The sequence below is a fragment of the Eucyclogobius newberryi genome, unplaced genomic scaffold (assembly GCF_026437365.1).
Source record: "Eucyclogobius newberryi isolate DKJ021-1_F unplaced genomic scaffold, fEucNew1.0.hap1 SCAF_3, whole genome shotgun sequence".
Taxonomy (NCBI): domain Eukaryota; kingdom Metazoa; phylum Chordata; class Actinopteri; order Gobiiformes; family Gobiidae; genus Eucyclogobius; species Eucyclogobius newberryi.
Genome location: NW_027315945.1, coordinates 18,943,073 through 18,964,318, shown reverse-complemented (window position 1 = coordinate 18,964,318; position 21,246 = coordinate 18,943,073). Strand labels below are relative to the sequence as shown.

The window sequence follows — 21,246 nt, the reverse complement described above, 5'->3', positions numbered from 1 at the left end:
TTGAACAGGAGGCAATTCAAAGTGCTTCACACAACAGGAAAATGGTTCAAAACATGTCAAAAGTATTTTGGTTGAATCAACATTGAAAACAAAACGTTGAGTTGCCATTGAAAGTGCTCGTTATAATAAACATAATAAATATAGTATAATTTAACTGATCTCAGACATTACATCAACATTTGTTCAACTATTCTATGCTCAGAGCTTGCCATAAGCAGAAATGCTCAGTGGTGCCCCCAACCCACTTTGAACATGTACAAAATACATAGGGGTTTGATGTCTGTAATAAAACCTTAGGGTGACTATTGCTGAGGTTATTATTATTATTATTATTATTATTATTATTATTATTATTATTATTATTATTATTAGGCCCGAGCCCCAGCAGGGCGGAGGGCCTATTGCTCCCGCAACGCTGCCGAAGGCAGCGTTGCAACTGTCTGACCAAACATGCGGGCACAGCCCGCATGTTTGGTACCCCGTCGCCCCTGGCAAGTACAGTGAACTAGCCCATGCCGAAGGCATGGATCATGCATACTTACTCCTGCTATGACAGAAATAGTCAACAATTAGTGAATGGGCATAGCCCATTCACTAATTGTTGACAACAGCAGCGCGAAGCGCTGCATTCCTCCAAAAACCCTCCTGGCATCGTCCCGTACGCGAGAATCCATGCCGCAGGCATGGGCCATGCTTGTATCTGCTCAAATCAATGGAAGTCTATGGGGAGTGGGCGGGGCATCCCGACGGAATAGGGAGTGGCGAGCGCGTAAGCGCTCGTAATGATGATTCCACCCCATGACGGCATCGGGAAGGCTTAGAGCTTTCAAACGATGTATAATTTGTTGTTATAGTGGAAACGGCTATATTGTTTTTGCTAAAAATATTATTATTTGTATTATTTTTCTTGTTCTTCTGCTTTTTGAGCTCTAATTTGACCCCCTGAACATGCTCAAAAACTCACCAAACTTTGCCCAAAATTCAGAATCGGCGAAAAATTTGATTTTTTTTGGGCCATTTTTTTTTTCATTAAAAAATGGCGCGACAGCGCCACCGACAAAAGTCAAAATACATTGCGCCAATGGGAGACGCCCCGAGGTCAACTTTGGCGTAAAGCTACGAAATTCGGGACACGCATTCCTCTCGTGAGGACAAAAAAAAAATATTATGGTGGCCACGCCCCCAGACTTACCCTATGGCCGCCATCTTCCTTTGAAAATGAAAACACGCGGTGTTAGCCATTTTGTTCACGTCAAACTTTGACGAACTCCTCCAAGGGCGTTTTGCCAACCAACCTCAAAATCGGCGGACGTCCTCTGGACAAGTGGGGCATCTAAAGTTATCCAATTTTTTGAGATACCTTTACCGGTCTGTGTGCGGCGCAGCCGCAAAGTTGGACAACTTATTTTGGAATATTGCAGATCTAAAAATTGCTCCCATTTGATCAAAACGAGTCCGATTAGGACCAAATTTGAATCAGTTGTTGAAGGTCAAAAATTTGTTTTACCAAAATTTTCTAAACTTGACCCAAAATTCTATTTTGCCGTCCCGATCAAAAAAGCAAATCAGACAAATGCCTTAATTTTTACGGCGTAGTCGTAGCGATGACATAAACCTCCCATGTTATCCCTATGGGAAAACCGCTAAATCTCTCGAATATCCACATTTTTCTGTTTCACACTTTAACGAACTCCTCCTAGTGCGTTTTGCCCACCGACCTCAAAATCGGTGTACGTCCTCTAGACAAGTGGGGCATCTAAAGTTATCCAAATTTTAAGGATAGCTTTTACGGTCTCTGTGCGACGGAGCCGCAAACGTTTCCCAGAATTCTGACTATTTGGCCTTCAGAGTGGCCTATAAACAATAGTTTTTCCAAATGACATGATATTTTGAACAAAATTCTAATTTCCCATCCTGATCATAAAAGTCTGAGAGCCAAAGTCATATTTTGTACGCCGTAATCGTAGCCATGACAGAAATATCCCTTGTCATCCTTATGGGAAAATCGCAAAATCCCTCAAATCACCACATTTTTACGCTTCACACTTTAACAAACTCCTCCTAGGGTGATTGTCCGATCAAACTCATATTTGGGGAAAATCATCTATACAAGCGGGGCATCAAAAGTTATCCATATTTTTATTCTAAGTGCTACGGTCTCTGTGCCGTGGAGCTGCAAATATACTGTCACAAATGGGAAAAACGCTAAATCTATGAAATGTTCACATTTACGCTTCACACTTTAACAAACTCCTCCGTGGGCAATAGCTCGATCAAGCTTAACTTTGGGAAATATCATCTACACAAGCGGGGCATCAAAAGTTATCCATATTTATATTCTAAGTGTCACGGTCTCTGTGCGGCGGACCCGCACATTTGACCGACATTTGTGTTCATTTGCACTGGATTTGCCATGTCCAATGTGTCGCCGTCTGTCAAGTTATTTTTTAATTCAACACAATAAGGGCGCCATCTTTATCAAGTCGAAAGCGCAGAGTTGGAAGGCCGGCGGCCGTTGGATGCCGCTTGCGGCTTTAATTATTATTATTACTACTATTGCATAAATTACAACCCTAAGTGGGATCTGCAGACTCTCAACCAAGAAGTGGAACAAAAATAATAACATGTTCTGTATTCAGATATAATATTAGTAACGCATTACTCATTATGTTTATTATGAGGGCCCCCCATAGCCCCTACATTTCCTTGCTCCGCCCCTGCTGCACCTGAAGCCATTCTTCTGCTCTTCTGCAGAACAGATCGAGGCTCTAGAAAACACTAAATGCTGCGTTTATTAAAACATGATTTAGACATGGTGTCATTTAGACAGGTGTCAGCTCCGCCGGAGCCGCACCAACTAACACATCACATGAGTTGTTTCTCTGTTTTTCACAGTTTCTATTTGAATATGAGGCCAATTTTTGTCATCCAAAGACCGTTTGGAATATGGATGCCCCTGATCTTTGTCTGTTTAAATCGTAGCTTGTGTAGCTGCTCCTGCGCATCTCAAACTTCATATCTAGGGAGAGGTGACATTTGCGTCCTAGTTTACTAAAGACAGACTATGCACACAGAAGGCTCCCTGTTTAATTGTAATTTGCTTTTAGTGCTGCTGCAGCAGCACTAAAAGCCTATGTCATTCTATCCAAACTGCCTGCTCAGGTTGGTGCCCTGCGCACTGTGCGTAATGGGAGCTTTGAATTTACATTAAATCCACATTGATTCAATATTATATAGATTTTTACAATGAACAATGCTTCAATTAAAGTTCATACTTTGATTTTACATTGAATAATTGAATATCAATGATTTATTGATTAAACAATATATGAATTATAAATAGACATTGAATCAACAAGAATGAAAACCTAATTCAACTCATTTTGCTACCTGGGTAGTACATTAGGTTTGTTTTGGCATTGCTTTTCTGAAAAGGGTTGAAAATAATTGAAATTATACACATGGGGTCTGTTGCGCCTCTTTTCAGTTGTGGGGCAGTTGGAAAATTGCCCATGAGCCTGGTAGAAATGCAATGGGAATCTTTAGTAAATCATATCCCATGAAAAATGACTACCTCACTATGAGAAAAGCCACAGTAAAACGTTCTAAAATGTGCTAAATTTGCTTCATCAACCATTCAGCGTAGTGTGTTTACGAGTTAAGCTGTTTACGCTGGAGTCACAGCGTTGCGGTGCGTGCACCTCAGACATGATCATGACCGTGTGAGGGAAAGTGACTTCAGAAGCCGTTTGAAAGAAACGGAAAGTGGTTCAGACCAGCCTCCCATTAAGGTCAGACAGAAGGTTAAAAAGGCAAAAGTGGGTCATCTTATACCAGAGGCTTCAGCTTGGTACAGCAAGAAGCTGTGGCTAGCTGGTTGCAGTGAAGCTAATGCCCTTTTTGGTTTCCTGGGTTTACTCTTTAAAACTGCATCAAGAGATTGAACTTGGTGTTAAAATTGGTCTCCAGGACGTGAAACACATGTCTGAGAACATTCAAAAACACAAAAATGCATTTGGTCAACTGTCTGAAGTTAGCTTTATTGGGAAAGGCATCGCCACACAACTGGATGATGAGTCCATGATGAGACATAATAGATCCATGGATGAGACAGAGGGATTTTGCATCTTCCTTAGACTCTTCGCTTAAGGGGCTCTTGAACGGAGCGTTTGTGTTCAAAGGTACTTTCAAAACTATTCAGAATGAGCTCCTTGACTGTGAAAGCGGCTGATTTCTTATCAATCCGAGTCACAGAGACATCTGATGTGTCGAACCAGTGTAGCACTTGTGCTTCACCTTGACTGCAAACACACCAAACAGGAGTGTTTTTTGAGTTAATTTCACTGGATAATGCCAACGCTGAAAGTATTGCCGAACTTCTATTCATAAATAGATTATTTGGTTATTAGAAAAGCCATGAAAGAATGCTATAAATGACATGTCTTTAAGAACAACTTTCCATATCGCAATAATGTCTGTATTGATTAAATATAAAAATGTAAAATGTTATACACATGAAGTTCAGGTTTACTAATTCCACTTGGAAGCTGATCTTTTTGTTTGGTTTTCTGTTCTGTTTTATAAAAACAGGCACCAACAAGTGTTTCTGTTTTCTATGTTCTATTAATGTTGTAATTGCTACTACGCACTATAAGGTACAGTATCACCGATACTCTTGCTTTGCCCTTTAAAATCTGCAATTTTAAGTGTAAAATGGCATTTAATGAAAAATGTATTTTCTCACAAATGGTATCTGCCTCTAAGTTAGGGTGACCAGACGTCTCTATTTACCCAGGACAGTCCCAGTTTTGAGCCGTGTCCCATGTCCCAGTAGATATATCCAAAACCATTGATTTGTCCGTTTTATGCTAAACCAGTCTGAGTTGTCCTGGTTTTTGACCACTTTGAGATCCGCCAACAGCAAAGAGGGCAATATATTGTTGTTTCTTTAGCGAAAATAGAGAAAATATAAATTTAGAATAACCAGAAGTTTTAAATTGCTGTCAGTTCCACTGACAGAAGTCCCTCAGATTATACACTGACAATCAAGTGAGCCGTGAAAGACGTTTAAATGCATAAAATGTACTTAAATACTTGCACTTTTTAAAATTTACTAATACCCCCATCCAAACCTGGGGGTTTCCCTGTTTTTGATTTGAAAAATCTGGTCAACCAACTCTAAGTCATAGTATCACCATCACCAAGAGTGGAAAACAAAGTTTGTTTACTTCATTGCTTCGCCGCTGTTGCTTCTTTGTGGAGAATAAACTTGTGTAGGCAGTTTAGCGGAAATCCCAAGCGCATGCGCATTGCAGTGTTGCAGAGGCGCTCGGAACTTTTAAGCTGAATTCATTTTTTGCGACTGTTATTTATCTTCACACCTCCCTGTACGATGGCAGATGACTCTTGGTCCCTCTAAGCAAACAAAGACCAACTCGGCTTAAATAAAATGGACGATCGACATCAACATTATCAGGTAAGAAAAAGCCTTCAGCAGGTTATGTCGGAGCATCGCAGCCGACAACGTAAGCGCGCGCCTTAAGTCAAACCTCTCGTCATACAAAATCGTTTTAAAGACACATTGTGTTTAAAATACAACGTAAGATATAAGTTGAGAGGTGAAATATGTGTAATGTTTTCTGTAGCTCTGAGCGGAGAGACAAGAGTGAAAGTGAGCGCGTGGTGCAGAGGCGGCGCACACTGGGACAACAACTGCGAGTGTAGTGCGGGGGATTCCTAAACTTAACCCCAACATAACCGAGTCGGTTCAAGTTGTAAACCAGGTTTATTTGCATATGTTTGTGTTATCTGAAACATACCGTTTTCAATACAAACATGGATGTAATACAGTAACATTCTAAAATGAGGGCTCCTGACTCATGGGGAACTAATGGTTATGATATAGTGTATGAGAGCTACTGTATATCAATGTCTGGCTCTGCCTTTTCTTTTTTAGTGAGGGGCTTGAACTTGAAAACAGCAGAAAGGCTATAGGGTTATGTGGTTTAAGGCAGTCTGCACTTGTGGTTTTGGAGTCATTTGTCTCTTTTCACTACTGAATGACTTTGTATTACCCCTGCATTACTGTAGCTTTACACAGTCCTCTTTGTGTCTTCTCTGTTCTCCAGATTGTAGGCCATAAGGCTCTGAGGATGGCCACTCTTATGCGGCTCCTGCACAGGTTGATCGAGAAGAGCTGTTGGAGAGCCCGTCAGCTCCTATGCTGCTCCTTAGACAATCTACTGTGTGACAGACTCGCCATGTGCAGAGGTAACACATGTGATTCATTTGATAGTCATGATCATAAGCCATCTATATTTAATTTGTTGTAGTTTTACTTCTGTTATGTCATATTTGGCAAAACTATCAGACGTTGCTATTTTTCAAATCCAAAGTCTGTCCTATTAAATTATTCATGGGTTTCATTTTCCAATATAGATGGCATTTTAAGGACTTTTCATCATTCACAAATCAAAATATATAATCTTTTGTTTTTCATTACTCTGAAATCTTTGGACAGTCATAAGGTCTTGCTCTCTATAAAACACTGCACAAGAATGTATTTAATATGGACTTTGCTTCTCTTTCTCAAGGTAATAAAGAGAAGCAGCACACAGACGAACCGCATACAGCTGGTAATTACAATGCACACTTTAAATTAAGTAATAATATTGGTTTTATATAGCAGGGCAATAGGAGGAGGATGCAATGATGTCTGACAATGCTTTATGACCCATTAGTCATGTTTTTCATATAAATGCCTCCACATCTTTGTTTGTGGAGGCATTTCCAAGAGGTTTTTCTCTGAGTTAGTGTTACGTCAATCTGGAATAGTAACTTCCTTTTATCAATACTTCTTACTTTCTCTTCTTCTTTTCACTGTGACATATAGCAGCGGCAGGAACCTGGAGTCCACCTTCCACCATTTTGATTGTCAACATCAGTAACTCCACTCTCGTTGACTGTGTTATTGGGAATGAGACCCACGCCCCCACCGTGACAGAGAAACAGCCACTGATGCAGGGAACTATGCAGGACTTCCATGGTGAGTACTATTACCACTGATCCTAAACGATTCAACCAATTAACTCCATTTTCATTCATCAAATTGAGTAAAAACCTTGAGGGTCATTGTATTGTATTATTGTATTCTTTAGAAGAGCTTGTTTGTGTTCCATGTTTGTCTAATAATTTGTCCTTTTTGAAACAGATTCAAGCAAATGTAGTTGCAGTCCACCAAGTATCCAAATTGACAGATCATATCTCAGATGTGTCATAATCGGAGACAACAACATCATGCAGACTGTGCCAAGTAAAGAGGAAAGTGGAGAAGATGGCAGCTCATGAGTGTATGTTTTCCATTTGGGTGAACAAAAACAAACTCCTTCATTTAAAAAGGGGAATGCAACCAGCCTGGGAAGGAGTTTACAGTTAAAACGTCAGATCACACCTTGATAAATGGTCTGTAATGTCTTTATGGCATTAGGATTGAGGAAGTGAATGGTATTTTCTTTATTTATTTATATGTACAAAGGAGTATTGCATTTTTGTCAGGAACTGTTACAGGTGACTCAAATGTTTTGAGCTAAACATAGTAATTTATGGTAATGTCCTGTATGTATATGTTTAAAACACTTCATCACATTGTTGTGGTTAAAATGACAAGTTTTGGCCTATGGCCATTTACTGTAAACTATTGTTTTTTATTTTTAGGATTGTAGGTATTTTTAGTGTACATAAAAGCAATTACCTCAGAGGCTTTTACCTGAAACAGGTTGAGACTGTATCTGCAGCTGGATTTGTAGATTTTTGTCTTTTTCAAAAAAAGTCTTTGTATCAGATATACAGATAATTTAATTGTTTCATAAATGATTTTCACTGAAATAAATAATGTGTTTGATAATGTGTATTTGATTATAGATTTTATGAGATATGAGAAAAAATGAATATATATATAGCATGTTAAAAATTATTTTATTTTTTCTTCTTCTTTTTCCCTTCTTTTCCTCCATCCTTTTTCTTGACTTTCTTGTCTTCCTCTGTTTTTTTATAAATACCAAGACCTTTGCGGACCATGCATCCACGCCAAAAAGCCTGCATCTGCAACATCATAGGCATTAAAGTGTTAAAGTGAAGATCAAACACAAAAACAGATATGTCGGTACCTAAAGCCCTTATTACCTTAGTAGCAGCCTTGATCAGTTCTTGTTCTTGATGCCGTTTCTCCTGCTCCTCCACGTCCTCCTTTACAACTTGTTCCATGACTCTGAACTGTACACAATACAAAATAATTATAGTCCTATGCAACACTGATCTGACGAGCTGATCTATTTCAAATTGGTCATAGATTTAGGTTTATCGTGTGACGTCTTTCTTTACCTTCCTCCTCATCTCCATAAGTCTGTCCAAGTTCAAGGTGATTTTGCAGCAAATGTCATTTAGCTGTTGCGCCTTCTCCTGACGCAGTCTTCGTGTGCGCTCCTCCCAAAGGTCCCTCTGCTGTTTCATCTCCTGCAAAAAATCATACTGAAAGTTCAGATTTTAAACTGTGGAAACAATCCTAAATATATTCATTTAATATTAAGTTAACCACTTTAAATCCATTAACCTTAGCTACAATAGTATGAAGGGTATGCAATCTCTCCAAGACTGTAATGGATACAGGATATAGTGAGTCAGGAGTGTAGTCATGAGATTACACTAAATGTGTATCAGATGTTACAGCCGAAACTATTGTTCAGTGTAGTACTTGAGTATTTACTATTTTTACATTGTTTTACATTTACATACATTGCTTTCTATTTTAGCAACAACATTCTACTTCCACATATCTTGAGGAATATTAAGCTTTGGTCACTTTACCCACTTCAGGTCCTGGAAATAGTCAAAAAAAGCATTGTGTTAAGGGGATTTGGGTTGTTAACCTCTTGTTGATTTTGAAGAAATTGAATGGAAACTTTGTGAGCATGTTGTTCCTTCTCCATCTGTTCTTTCACCAGCTGTGACAAATTAAAATAAGAAACATTATTAGCAGTGACCTATTTTAACAATAGATCACTGCTTTTAAGACTCACCATTATCTGTTCCTCCAGCGTTTTCTCTTTATCATTTGCCTCCTTTTGTAACATTAGGAGTTTGTCTTCTTTGTCATGTTTTATTTTTTGATTGTTTTCTTTTTGTTCTTCCAGTTGATCTTCAACGATTGCATATTCATCTTTAAGTTTCTAAATAGTAAAATATTTTTGGTATATAGTAACACACACAAAAAACATAATTACACTGCGTTCAACAGTTACTTAAAGTGCATATGACACTTATGTTTTCATGTTTTTCTAAAAATTACTCTGGTTTGTTTGTTTGTTTGTTTGTTTGTTTGTTATCATATTTTAGCTTTTCTCAAGTAGGAAACTGAAAAGAAAACTACAAAAATACAGGAAGTAGAACAAATTTCATCAGCACAGAAAAGTCCATCCAAAATGTAGGGACAATTTATGCACAAGGAGCATGTCATTTGTAATTGTCAAATCATAGTCAAACTATTGAGTAAATATTATAATTGTTTGTGCAAATATAATGATATTCATTATTATCTGCACTTCAGGCAATAGTTTTCATTTGGTGGTGAAAAGTTTATATGACAGGTTCTCATGTTCTTCTGATTATGACTTAGTTTGGTGGTAAATATTTAACATAGTTTTACATCTGTGAAGTTGCAGATTGTAAAGAAATTTTGCAACTTAAAAAAAGTGCAAAAGTAGTGCCGAGTTCTAAAAGGGAATCCCTCTACTGATGTCATCAACATGTAGGTTTAAATGCCTAAGTCTCGCAGGTTTCAGTGGTCCTGTGAGCAACAAATCATTTACATATACTATTAGCTCTGTTTTGGACATATTCAAAGTTGTTTATTTAGGTTGATTATTTTCTGTGGTAGCCATTCTATTTTTGCATCTGTTAGACTGTGAAATTTGGCCATTTAGTATAGGTCATATGTCTGTTATGTAATGTGGGAGGGGCCAACGGGGGTATAAAGTTGAGCTCTTCAGCGCTGCTTTCATTATCATCTGAGTTACAAGGGGAAGTCTATGCAAAACAATCATGTGGGATCAAGATCTTGTGCTGTAAATATTTCTCAGAGCACTTGACACCGTTAAAGCACCAAAAAAACTAAATTGCAGACTAAGCCTAAGTTTGTTGGCAAACACAGTGACAGTTTAAACAATCATTTAACATATAGTTCTTCACATTATATTATATTGTATATTGTATTATTATTTGTCAACATAATGATTGTGCAATTTATGTGGATGCTGGCTCTTGTTTACAATATGGTTGCTATAGGTAACAGTTATGGAATTATCTCTATACCTATGTCATATTTTCTGCCCATGTCCATGATCCAGGAAGTACAATTATCATAAATATGACTAAAATGGTCACACATTGGAAAAATATGCTAAAATGTTCAGTAAAATAATATAATCATGATCTCTATGTTATGGTGTAATGTGCAGTCTAACCGGTCATATGCACTTTAAGAAACATTTCCAACGGCATAGAAAACGTTTATTTCCATACCTCAACAAGTGCTCGTTTGTTTTCTAACTCCTCTTCCAGCTCGGAACAGAAGGCCTGTTTCTCTCTGAAGTCCGCCTTTGTCACTCTACCACAGAAACAACATGAAATATATTTAGGCCCTAACCCAGTACAGTATTATGGAAGTAAGATTATTTTTACCTTCTTATATGCTCAGCTATCATTTGTTTCCTCTGTTCTTCATCCTCTATTTTCCTTAACAAAAAGTTAAACGTCTGCTTTTCTTCCAGTTCCACACGAAACATCACCATAAGTTCTGACAGATTGTGGCTGGTTATGAGTATAAACAATTGAACATTTTAAGTGTTCATAATGAAGCGTTTAAGAAACACTGCATTAATACCATTGCAGTGTCTCTTAACTAAAGGTTGACATTGTAAGTGAGTATCAGCAGCTTAACTTACCAGTTTTGGATCAGTTTGTTCAGTGTGACTTTTTCATGTGGGCTGCGTAGATTCTTGTCCAAATCCACAGTGAATGAAATTGTCAATAAAACAAGCTGATTTTGGAAGTCCTCCAGCACAGCGGCCACTCTCAGACTCTGGGTCCTGGACAGTTGCATTCTCTAAAAAAAAAAGGTTTTCTACTCATTGACCAGACTATAACATTAGGCCGGATGAAAGGTAATTCAACCACTGCTAAATTAATCAACAAGTAAAAGTAGAAAATTATTATTAGGAATAAAATAACTGAATTGCTAATTAACGAGACCTATGGTTAAAATAAATTGTCTAATGTTAGTTAACTTAGCTTTAAATTAGCTATGTTTTTGATGAAGCCAAACGTTACCTTGCGTTATCATAAATCTCCCGTGTGACGTGTTCGTTTACATGTTGCTATGGCGACCAACGGACCAACCACAGTTAGACTATATAGTCAATGGGTCTAAAACCAAAACAGCCCTTTAGAATAAGCTAAAGGGATGAATGGATGCTGTTATAATCATGATAAATGGATATTGTTATAATGGAAGAATAAGACAGAAGAATATTTATAATATTATAGCGTTCTAACTTTGCCGCAATGGTTGTCGGGAGGTTCCGGTCTCAGTTGTAGGGCGGGGAAGTTCAGTTGTTGTTGAAAAACCCTGTTACTGACTGTTCTTGAGATTGTTGTCGTTAAACATTAGGGAGTGTAACACGAGCAAACCTGTTTCTCGTGATTTTGTCACGCACCGCTCGTTACAATAGACAACGTGGGTTCTGTTTTCTGTTGCTATGGCAATCGTGGCGGCCATCTTGCGAGTGGAGAACGAGACAAATAATATCAACAGTAAACACATAGATTAAATTGTTAGATCAACGGTATGTTTGTGGTCCTAATGAAGCCGGGGACTCTATATGTGCCTGTCAGGACTTGAACATGTTTGCGTGAATTGACACAACCACATTCCTCCATTTCATGGACATTAAATATTATCTCAAATGTTGTATGTTTTGTTCAAGATGTTTTAAAATTAATTTATTTGTCAGAATATGAACATTCGATGAAGTACAAAGACAAAAAAAATCAAATTATTATTATTATTATATTATAAAAAGTAAAATGTTCCACCAAAACATCCATGTAAGAACTGGATGTTGGTTACTATCTGCAATGTTCCCTCTAGCCTTCATCATAATTCAATGAGGTGGACTTCATAATAATACACATACATGAATAAATAAATGGCCTTCTAATTCACAAGCTTATCATTTTTCAAAGCATAAACATTACTATGTTCTCGGCCTGATGAAAATTAGGAGTGGCTTTGGCCCATATTAAAATCGTATATATTTTAAATGGTTAATAGTCCTCAAAATGTTTCCTATACAGTATACAAGAAGCTAAATCTTATTTCTATGACTGAAACTCAAAATTGATTTAGGGCGTGTGGGTCCATTTGACCACTAGATGAAGCCACAGAAATACAACATTGAATTTAACTGGTGCGACATTGAACCGACACCTTAACGTGGTGGAGGGGTTTGAGTGCCCGAATGATCCCGGGAGCTATGTTGTCCGGGGCTTCATGCCCCTGGTAGGGTCTCCCAAGGCAAACAGGTCCTAGGTGACGGGTCAGACAAAGATCGGTTCAGAAGCCTCTTATGACAACGACACGAACAAGGCCGTTTACGTCGCCCGGATCGGCGTCACCGGGGCCCCATCCTGGAGCCAGGCCTGGGATGGGTGCTCCATGGCGAGCGCCTGGTGGCCGGGTCTTACCCCACGGGGCCCGGCCGGGCACAGCCCGAAAGAGCGACGTGGGGCCGCCCTCCCGTGGGCCCACCACCCGCAGGAGGATCCATAAGGGGCCGGTGCAGAGAGATCTGGGCGGCAGTCGACGGCAGGGGCCTCGGCGACCAGATCTCCAGACACAGAGACTAACTCTGGGGACATGGAATGTCACCTCGCTGGGGGGGAAAGAGCCTGAGCTTGTGCGGGAGGTTGAGCGATACCGACTAGATATAGTCGGCCTCACCTCCACGCACAGTTTGGGCTCTGGAACCCATCTCCTCGAGAGGGGCTGGACGCTCCACTTCTCTGGTGTTGCCCGCGGGGAGAGGCGGCGGGCTGGTGTGGGCTTGCTGATAGCCCCTCAGCTCAGCCGCCACGTGTTGGAGTTTACCCCGGTGAACGAGAGGGTCGCGTCCCTCCGCCTTCGGGTGGGGGACAGGTCTCTCACTGTTGTGGCGGCCTACGGGCCGAACAGCAGTGCAGAGTACCCGGCCTTCTTGGAGTCCTTGGGAGGGGTACTGGACAGTGCACCGACTGGGGACTCCGTTGTTCTACTGGGGGACTTCAACGCCCACGTGGGCAATGACAGTGACACCTGGAGAGGGGTGATCGGGAAGAACGGCTTCCCCGATCTGAACCCGAGCGGTGTTCAGTTATTGGACTTCTGTGCTAGCCATGGATTGTCCATAACAAACACCATGTTCAAGCACAAGGGTGTCCATCAGTGCACGTGGCACCAGGACACCCTAGGCCGGAGGTCAATGATCAACTTTGTTGTCGTGTCATCAGACCTCCGGCCGCGTGTCTTGGACACTCGGGTGAAGAGAGGGGCAGAGTTGTCAACCGATCACCACCTGGTGGTGAGTTGGATCCGCTGGCGGAGGAGGAAGCCGGACAGACTTGGCAGACCCAAGCGCATTGTGAGGGTCTGTTGGGAACGTCTTGTGGAGCCCTCTGTCAGTAGGGTATTCAACTCGCACCTCCGGGAGAGCTTCTCCCATGTCCCGGGGGAGGTTGGGGACATTGAGTCCGAGTGGACCATGTTCTCCGCCTCCATTGTTGATGCGGCTGCTCGGAGTTGTGGTCGCAAGGTCTCCGGTGCCTGTCGTGGCGGCAACCCCCGAACCCGGTGGTGGACACCGGAAGTAAGGGATGCCGTCAGACTGAAGAAGGAGGCCTATCAGGCCACTCTGGCTTGTAGGTCTCCGGAGGTCATCGACGGGTATCGGCAGGCCAAGCGAGCCGCGGCTCGTGCTGTCGCAGAGGCAAAAACCCGGGCCTGGGAGGAGTTCGGGGAGGCCATGGAGGAGGACTATCGGTCGGCACCAAAGAAATTCTGGCAAACCGTCCGGCGCCTCAGGAGGGGGAAGCAGTGTCTCACCAACACCGTTTACGGTGCGGGTGGAGGCCTGCTGACCTCAACTGGGGATGTTGTCGGACGGTGGAAGGAATACTTTGAGGATCTCCTTAATCCCTCAGTCACGTCTTCCGAAGAGGAAGTAGAGACCGGGGACTCGGAGGCTGGCTCATCCATCACCCAAGCTGAAGTCACTGAGGTTGTTCGCAAACTCCTCGGTGGCAGGGCTCCGGGGGTGGATGAGATCCGCCCTGAGTACCTAAAGTATCTGGATGTTGTAGGACTGTCTTGGTTGACACGTCTCTGCAACATCGCGTGGCGTTCGGGGACCGTGCCTCTGGACTGGCAGACCGGGGTGGTGGTCCCTCTGTTCAAGAAGGGGGACCGGAGGGTGTGTTCCAACTACAGAGGGATCACACTCCTCAGCCTCCCGGGTAAGGTCTATTCCAAGGTACTGGAGAGGAGAATCCGACCGATAGTCGAACCTCGGATTCAGGAGGAGCAGAGTGGTTTTCGTCCCGGTCGTGGAACACTGGACCAGCTCTATACCCTCCATCGGGTGCTCGAGGGCTCATGGGAGTTTGCCCAACCAGTCCACATGTGCTTTGTGGATCTGGAGAAGGCTTTCGACCGTGTCCCTCGGGGTGTCCTTTGGGGGGTGCTCCGGGAGTACGGGGTCCGGGGCCCTTTGCTCAGGGCTGTCCGGTGCGGAGCAGGAGCTGTGTTCGCATTGCCGGCAGTAAGTCAGACCTGTTCCCAGTGCATGTTGGACTCCGCCAGGGCTGCCCTTTGTCACCGGTTCTGTTCATAATTTTTATGGACAGAATTTCTAGGCGCAGTCAGGGGTCGGAGGGTGTCCGGTTTGGGGACTACAGGATCTCATCTCTGCTGTTTGCAGACGATGTTGTCCTGATGGCTCCATCAAACCCGGACCTGCAACATGCACTGGGACGGTTTGCAGCCGAGTGTGAAGCGGCTGGGATGAGAATCAGCACCTCCAAATCCGAGGCCATGGTTCTCGACCGGAAAAAGGTGGCTTGCCCTCTCCAGGTGGGTGGGGTGTCCTTGCCCCAAGTGGAGGAGTTCAAGTATCTCGGGGTCTTGTTCACGAGTGAGGGAAGGATGGAGCGTGAGATCGACAGGCGGATCGGTGCAGCGGCTGCAGTGATGCAGTCGCTGCATCGGACCGTTGTGGTAAAGAGGGAGCTGAGCCGAAAGGCAAAGCTCTCTATTTACCGGTCGGTCTACGTTCCTACCCTCACCTATGGTCATGAGCTTTGGGTAGTGACCGAAAGAACAAGATCGCGGATACAAGCGGTCGAAATGAGTTTCCTCCGCCGTGTGGCTGGGCGCTCCCTTAGAGATAAGGTGAGGAGCTCGGCCACACGGGGGGAGCTCGGAGTAGAGCCGCTGCTCCTCCACGTCGAGAGGAGCCAGCTGAGGTGGCTCGGGCATCTGTTTCGGATGCCTCCTGGGCGCCTCCCTCGGGAGGTGTTTCAGGCATGTCCCACCGGGAAGAGGCCCCGGGGAAGACCCAGGACACGCTGGAGAGACTATGTCTCTCGGCTGGCCTGGGAACGCCTCGGGATCCCCCCGGAGGAGTTAGAGGAAGTGTCTGGGGAGAAGGAAGTCTGGGAGTCCCTGCTCAGACTGCTGCCCCCGCGACCCGGCCCCGGATAAAGCGGCAGAAGATGGATGGATGGATGGTGCAACATTTATTATAGGGGACAGTAGTAGTAGTGGCACATTTTAAATGTCAACACGATTATGCCATCATTACGACGGAGTATAAGGGCCAACCAAAAATATAAAAAATGCGGGGCACTACGAGAATAAAGTCATTAATTAATGACTTTTTTCTCGTTATTTAATGACTTTTTTCTCGTTATCTAATGAGTTTATTGTCGTTAATTTACGTCTTTTTTCTCATTAATTAATGACTTTATTCTCGTAGTGCAGACCATTTTTTTTTCTTGGTTGGCCCTTATACTTCGTCGTACTTCCCCTTAATGTGACAATCACAATCCAAAAAGGTTTATTGCCATTGCCAATGAACAAAATTCACAAACACTTGCTTTGGTGATACGGTCCAACATACAACAATGAACAATGATAAAACAACATATATAAAATCAAAAAGGGCGCACATTAAACAATTAAAATTTACTATAGGATAAACAAATTAAAATAGTCTTACTATGTACACAAAATGTACAGTTAAATTTACATATGTAGTGCAGAAAGTGATCAGTGCAGTGAGTGATTGATTAAATTGTATTTAAAATAGCAGTTTAGATGTGTTCATGAGTCCAACGGCAGAGGGAAAGAAACTGTTCTTGTGATGGGAGGTTCTGGTCCGGACAGGCTGTAGCCTCCTCTAGCGTACCACACGGTGATGGAGGAGCTGAGGATGAAGATAATGGCCGTGTAGAACTGCACCATCATCGACGTTGGCAGCTTGACTTTCCTCAGCTGCCGCAGGAAGTACATTCTCTGCTGGGCCTTCTTAATGAGGGAGCTGATGGTTGGGCTCCCACTTGAGGTCCTGGGTGATGGTGATGCCGAGGAAGCGGAGGGAGTCTACGGTGGTGATAGGGGAGTCTTTGATAGTGGGGGGGGGGGACTTTCGTGAAGTCCACGATCATATCCACTGTCTTCTGGGTGTTGAACTCCAGGTTGTTACCGCTGCACCAGGACACCAGCCGGTCCTCCTCCCTCCTGTAGACAGACTCATCCCCACCCGAGATGAGCCGATGAGGGTGGTGTCGTCCGCAAACGTAATTAGTTTTACAGAGTCGTGGCTGGAGGTGCAGCAGTTTGTGTACAGGGAGAAGAGCAGGGGAGAAAGAACACAGCCCTGTGGAGCTCCGCTCAGTCGTGACTCAGTCTTTGTCTGAGTCACGAAGTCAGTGATCCACCTGAAGGTGGAGTCAGGCACGTTGAGCTGGGAGAGCTTGTCCTGGAGCAGAGCAAGGAGGATGGTGTTGAATGCAGAGCTGAAGTCCACAAACAGGATCCTGGCGTAGGTTCCCGGTGTGTCCAGATGCTGCAAGATGAAGTGGAGTGCCAGGTTGATGGCGTCGTCTACAGACCTGTTGGCTCTGTAGGCGAACTGCAGGGGTCCAGCAGGGGGGAGGTGAAGGACTCTAATGTGACTACAGACGTCAGACATAGCCGGGGTTGGGTTGGCAGAGGTGGCCACAGTCTGCCAACCCAATCCCAGTAATGTTTTTACTCAGCTGAAGGTTCAGACAATTTCTTCTGTGTGTCTACAGAACTCAAGCATTGGACCCAAACATTAAGTATTTATAATATACATTCAGGACAAAATATACTTTAAATGGGCAATGTCCTTGAAATAGTGTAGCCTAAAAATATGATATTGCCCATCTTGGAATCATTTGTTTTTTTCTGGTTGGAAACTTTTGAGTTTCTGCCCAAGACCACATAAGATGCGTACAAAAGAAACGACACACTTGACACTTCCAAAGGATTTTGTTTTATAAAACTAAGAGGATGAAACCAAATAACAACATGAATGACATGACATTTCCCCGTTACAATACTTGCAACAAAACAATAATGTAACCACAAACAAAACATAGTAACAATACAACTGCAAAGTCGCATGATTTAAAAAAAAAAATCACTATTGGGAGCAAAGTAGAAAAAGCTTCAGTTGTAGTCATCTGGACTCAGTTTGAAAAAATAGACGTTTCGACTCTCATCCAAGAGTCATTGTCAATAAAAGAATTTAGGTCGAGAACTCCGATATTAATACTCTTCTGTGGTAAGACCAGCCCATTGGGAGGAGCCTTCCTGAAGTAGAAAGAGTTGTTTGTTTCAACAGAAACTCCCCCCTTGTATCTACCGAGCTAGCCTATTCAGAATCTTAATGGGCTATTAGAATCCTCTTTGTCTTTGTGAGACCCTGGCTCAACCACCCTGAGTACCTGATTAGCATCTAAATGTCCTGGTCCTGGTCCTCTACCTTTCCAGGGGTTCAGTATACCATTATAGATACCAGGAAGATTGAATCTTAGCCCTCCATTTCTGTTTAAAGAAGGTCTTTCTTTTTTAACAAAAATAGCTTCCTTGACTCCTCTTTCAAACCATCTTTTCTCCCTGCTTAAAACCTTCACATCACCGTCTTCAAACGAGTGATTAGAGGCTTCAAGATGGAGATGCACGGCGCTCTGTGGACCTGAACTAGTATTTATTCTGTGCTGATAGAGCCTCTTGTGTAGAGGCTGTTTTGTCTCACCTATGTACCGTTCTTTACAGCTTTCTTCACTGCATTGGATCGAATAAACTACATTGCTCTGTTTTTCAGGAGGCCACTCTCCTCAGGCAGGAGGCCACTCCCCTCAGGCAAGAAGCCACTCTCCTCAGGCAGGAGGCCCCTCCCCTCAGACAGGAGGCCACTCTCCTCAGACAGGAGGCCACTCCCCTCAGGCAGGAGGCCCCTCCCCTCAGACAGGAGGCCACTCTCCTCAGACAGGAGGCCACTCCCCTCAGGCAGGAGGCCCCTCCCCTCAGACAGGAGGCCACTCTCCTCAGACAGGAGGCCACTCCCCTCAGGCAGGAGGCCCCTCCCCTCAGACAGGAGGCCACTCTCCTCAGGCAGGAGGCCACTCCCCTCAGGCAGGAGGCCACTCCCCTCAGGCAGGAGGCCACTCCCCTCAGGCAGGAGGCCACTCCCCTCAGGATGGAGGCTATGGTCCGTCTGGACCAGAACCTCCCGTCACAAGAACAATTTCTTTCCCTCTGCCGTTGGACTCATGAACACTTTTAAACGGCCATTTATCTACAATTTAATCAATCACTCATCGCACTGATCACTTTCTGCACTACATCTGTAAATTTAACTGTACATTTTTGTGTAAATTGTTATCCTATAGTACATTTAAATTGTTTTTCTTTAATGCATGCCCTTTTAGATTTTATACTGGTTGTTTTTATCATTGTTTATTGTTTTATGCTGCACCAAATCACCATAGCAAGTTTCTTTGTTTGTGAATTTTGTTCATTTGCAAAGGCAGTACACATTTTCTGATTCTGAACAAAAGAGAAAATAAAAAGTAGTCTAAAACTAAAAGTTGTATTGCATAATATTTGGAAAATAATATAGGCTTTTCTTCCCCTCTTCTATTAGGTCTACTCCACTTTTTTGTACCATACTAACCAACACAGGAAGGCACGGTTCACAAGTCGCTTTATGATTTTTTATTCATGTATTGAGAATTTGTTGCACAGCACTATAGTCTCTCCACAAAGTTACGTTTTGAATGGTTTATTGGTTTTATCACATGCATGATGCTGTCTCGCCTCTGCAGATGTCTACTCTCATTATTTTGATTCAAATGCAATCCCGAGGTAACGCTGAGGCAACACAGATTTGGTCTCAAAATGTTTGTACAGAAAAAGGTCTGTTTAAAAAAATAAAAGTAGGATTTGGTTTTAGGGTTAAGGCAATAATAAAACAATGGACACAAGCAGAGTTGACCAACATCTAAAATAGAAGACATATTTAGAAGTATTCAGTTCAAGATAAGACAAGAGAACCTTTATTTGTCACGCAAGGGGGAAATTCCAGAAACCAAGGATTCACAAACCTTTCAAATGAGGGTCAAATGAGATCACTGCTTCATTGTTTGTTTTTCAAATGGTTGAATTGTTGGTCAAATCACATTTTACACAGCCCTGTGCGGTAACTGCTGTTATATTGATATTGGGCTGTGCAATTAAAATGTAATTATCAAAAATGAAATTAAACTGAATTTAAGTATTGATCCTATAAATGTAATTAATTAATTAAGTTACCCTAGATCTAATCTCAAAGCTAATCTTGGACTAAACTATCTTTTTTCCTAAATTAATTATGCATTTGCCCAATTATGCTCAATCTGTGCAGTATTTATCATTGGCACTATATTTGTGACTTACTGAGGTGGTACATTGTATGAAATGTCTGAGAACAACAAACACATCTTAAAAAATGTACATTCAGAATAATTCTATAAAAGTGTATGATTTATGTAAACCTTTCATTGTTGAATACATTACGTCATTCAACATGATTTACAGAAAATAATTGGATAATTTCTGCTCCTCAATTGATGAACTTATGTGCTTAAGAGTTGGGGTTAGTATTGATTGTTCTTTCTTAGCAGAGAGAAAGACTAAAAGTTTGTCTTTTTGTCAGACTACACACAAACAACACAGAGTTTTTGAATATAAAAATGTCAATGCAATCTGAGAAGGACGTATGTCAACATAAGTTATTTGAGCGATACTTGTTTAATATGGTGAATCAGCTCACCTTTCCTAGTTCCAAATGTATACATTATTTATGGTCAAAAACAAAGGCCGGGCTGGAATCCATTTTGAGTAACAGATGGTGATGTGCCGTCCAGTGAACTAAACTCTAGTGTTGCCATGTAAATTTGCATTCCAAGGAAATGTAGGCATAATGCCCAATGGAAACTATCAACAGAGAGTTTGCCAAATTGTCCAGACAAATACATGTTCTTGAGATGTAGGAGGACGGCAAAAAGAACCTGCAGAAAGTCAGAGAGGGCACGCAAACTCCACTTAACTATATTCACAGCTTAGAGTAAAAATGAAACCACCCTATAAACCAATTATTCTTCAGCTTAATTAGGGCACCAAATCCATTTATGTTATTACTTTTAAAGAGCTTATAGGAGGAATAAGCTCACAACAAAAGTTATTTGGCACTATAGTTTGGCCCCATCTGTGACAAAAGAGATAGTTTCTTCCTCCTTTGTTACCAGTAGCCACAATAACAAGATAAGTCATTACTAACACACTGCAGCTTTCCAATAAACAACCATGTACGGTACTGCTGACACAAAAAATCTAAACCAAAAACATATAAAAGTATGGCGTATATATACTCTTGTGTTTCTCTAATGTACAACCTGATCAACGTGGCTTAGGTGCCCTTTAGGAGCGTCCAAAACATCCCCCTTCTCAGTTGTGCTTATTGTCCAGAATAAGATGCAGCAGTCCCAACGAAAGTGAAGATTATTCCACTTTGAGGCATTGGCAACTAG

At 42.2% G+C, this 21,246-nt stretch overlaps 1 protein-coding gene across 1 annotated transcript; it reads right to left on the bottom strand.

Annotated features, from left to right (window-relative positions):
- Positions 1–7,974: 7,974 nt before the first annotated feature.
- LOC140374032 (dynein regulatory complex protein 9-like) lies at positions 7,975–11,161 on the bottom strand. Its single transcript, XM_072460795.1, has 8 exons — positions 10,998–11,161; positions 10,735–10,863; positions 10,576–10,660; positions 9,075–9,224; positions 8,925–8,999; positions 8,380–8,511; positions 8,182–8,271; positions 7,975–8,100 (listed from the first exon to the last, which is right to left on the bottom strand). The coding sequence occupies exons 1-8, from the start codon at positions 11,153–11,155 to the stop codon at positions 7,975–7,977; spliced, it is 945 nt and encodes a 314-aa protein (XP_072316896.1). The 5' UTR covers positions 11,156–11,161.
- Positions 11,162–21,246: the final 10,085 nt, after the last annotated feature.

What these genes read in the sequence shown, in the direction of transcription:
- LOC140374032 (XM_072460795.1), bottom strand. Translation starts at nt 11,155, where the DNA reads ATGCAACTGTCCAGGACCCAGAGTCTGAGAGTGGCCGCTGTGCTGGAG. An exon ending in ACAAACGAGCACTTGTTGAG is followed by an intron (nt 9,225 to 10,575) that starts GTATGGAAATAA and finishes TTTACTATTTAG; the next exon opens with AAACTTAAAGATGAATATGC. An exon ending in TGATCAAGGCTGCTACTAAG is followed by an intron (nt 8,101 to 8,181) that starts GTAATAAGGGCT and finishes ATGATGTTGCAG; the next exon opens with ATGCAGGCTTTTTGGCGTGG.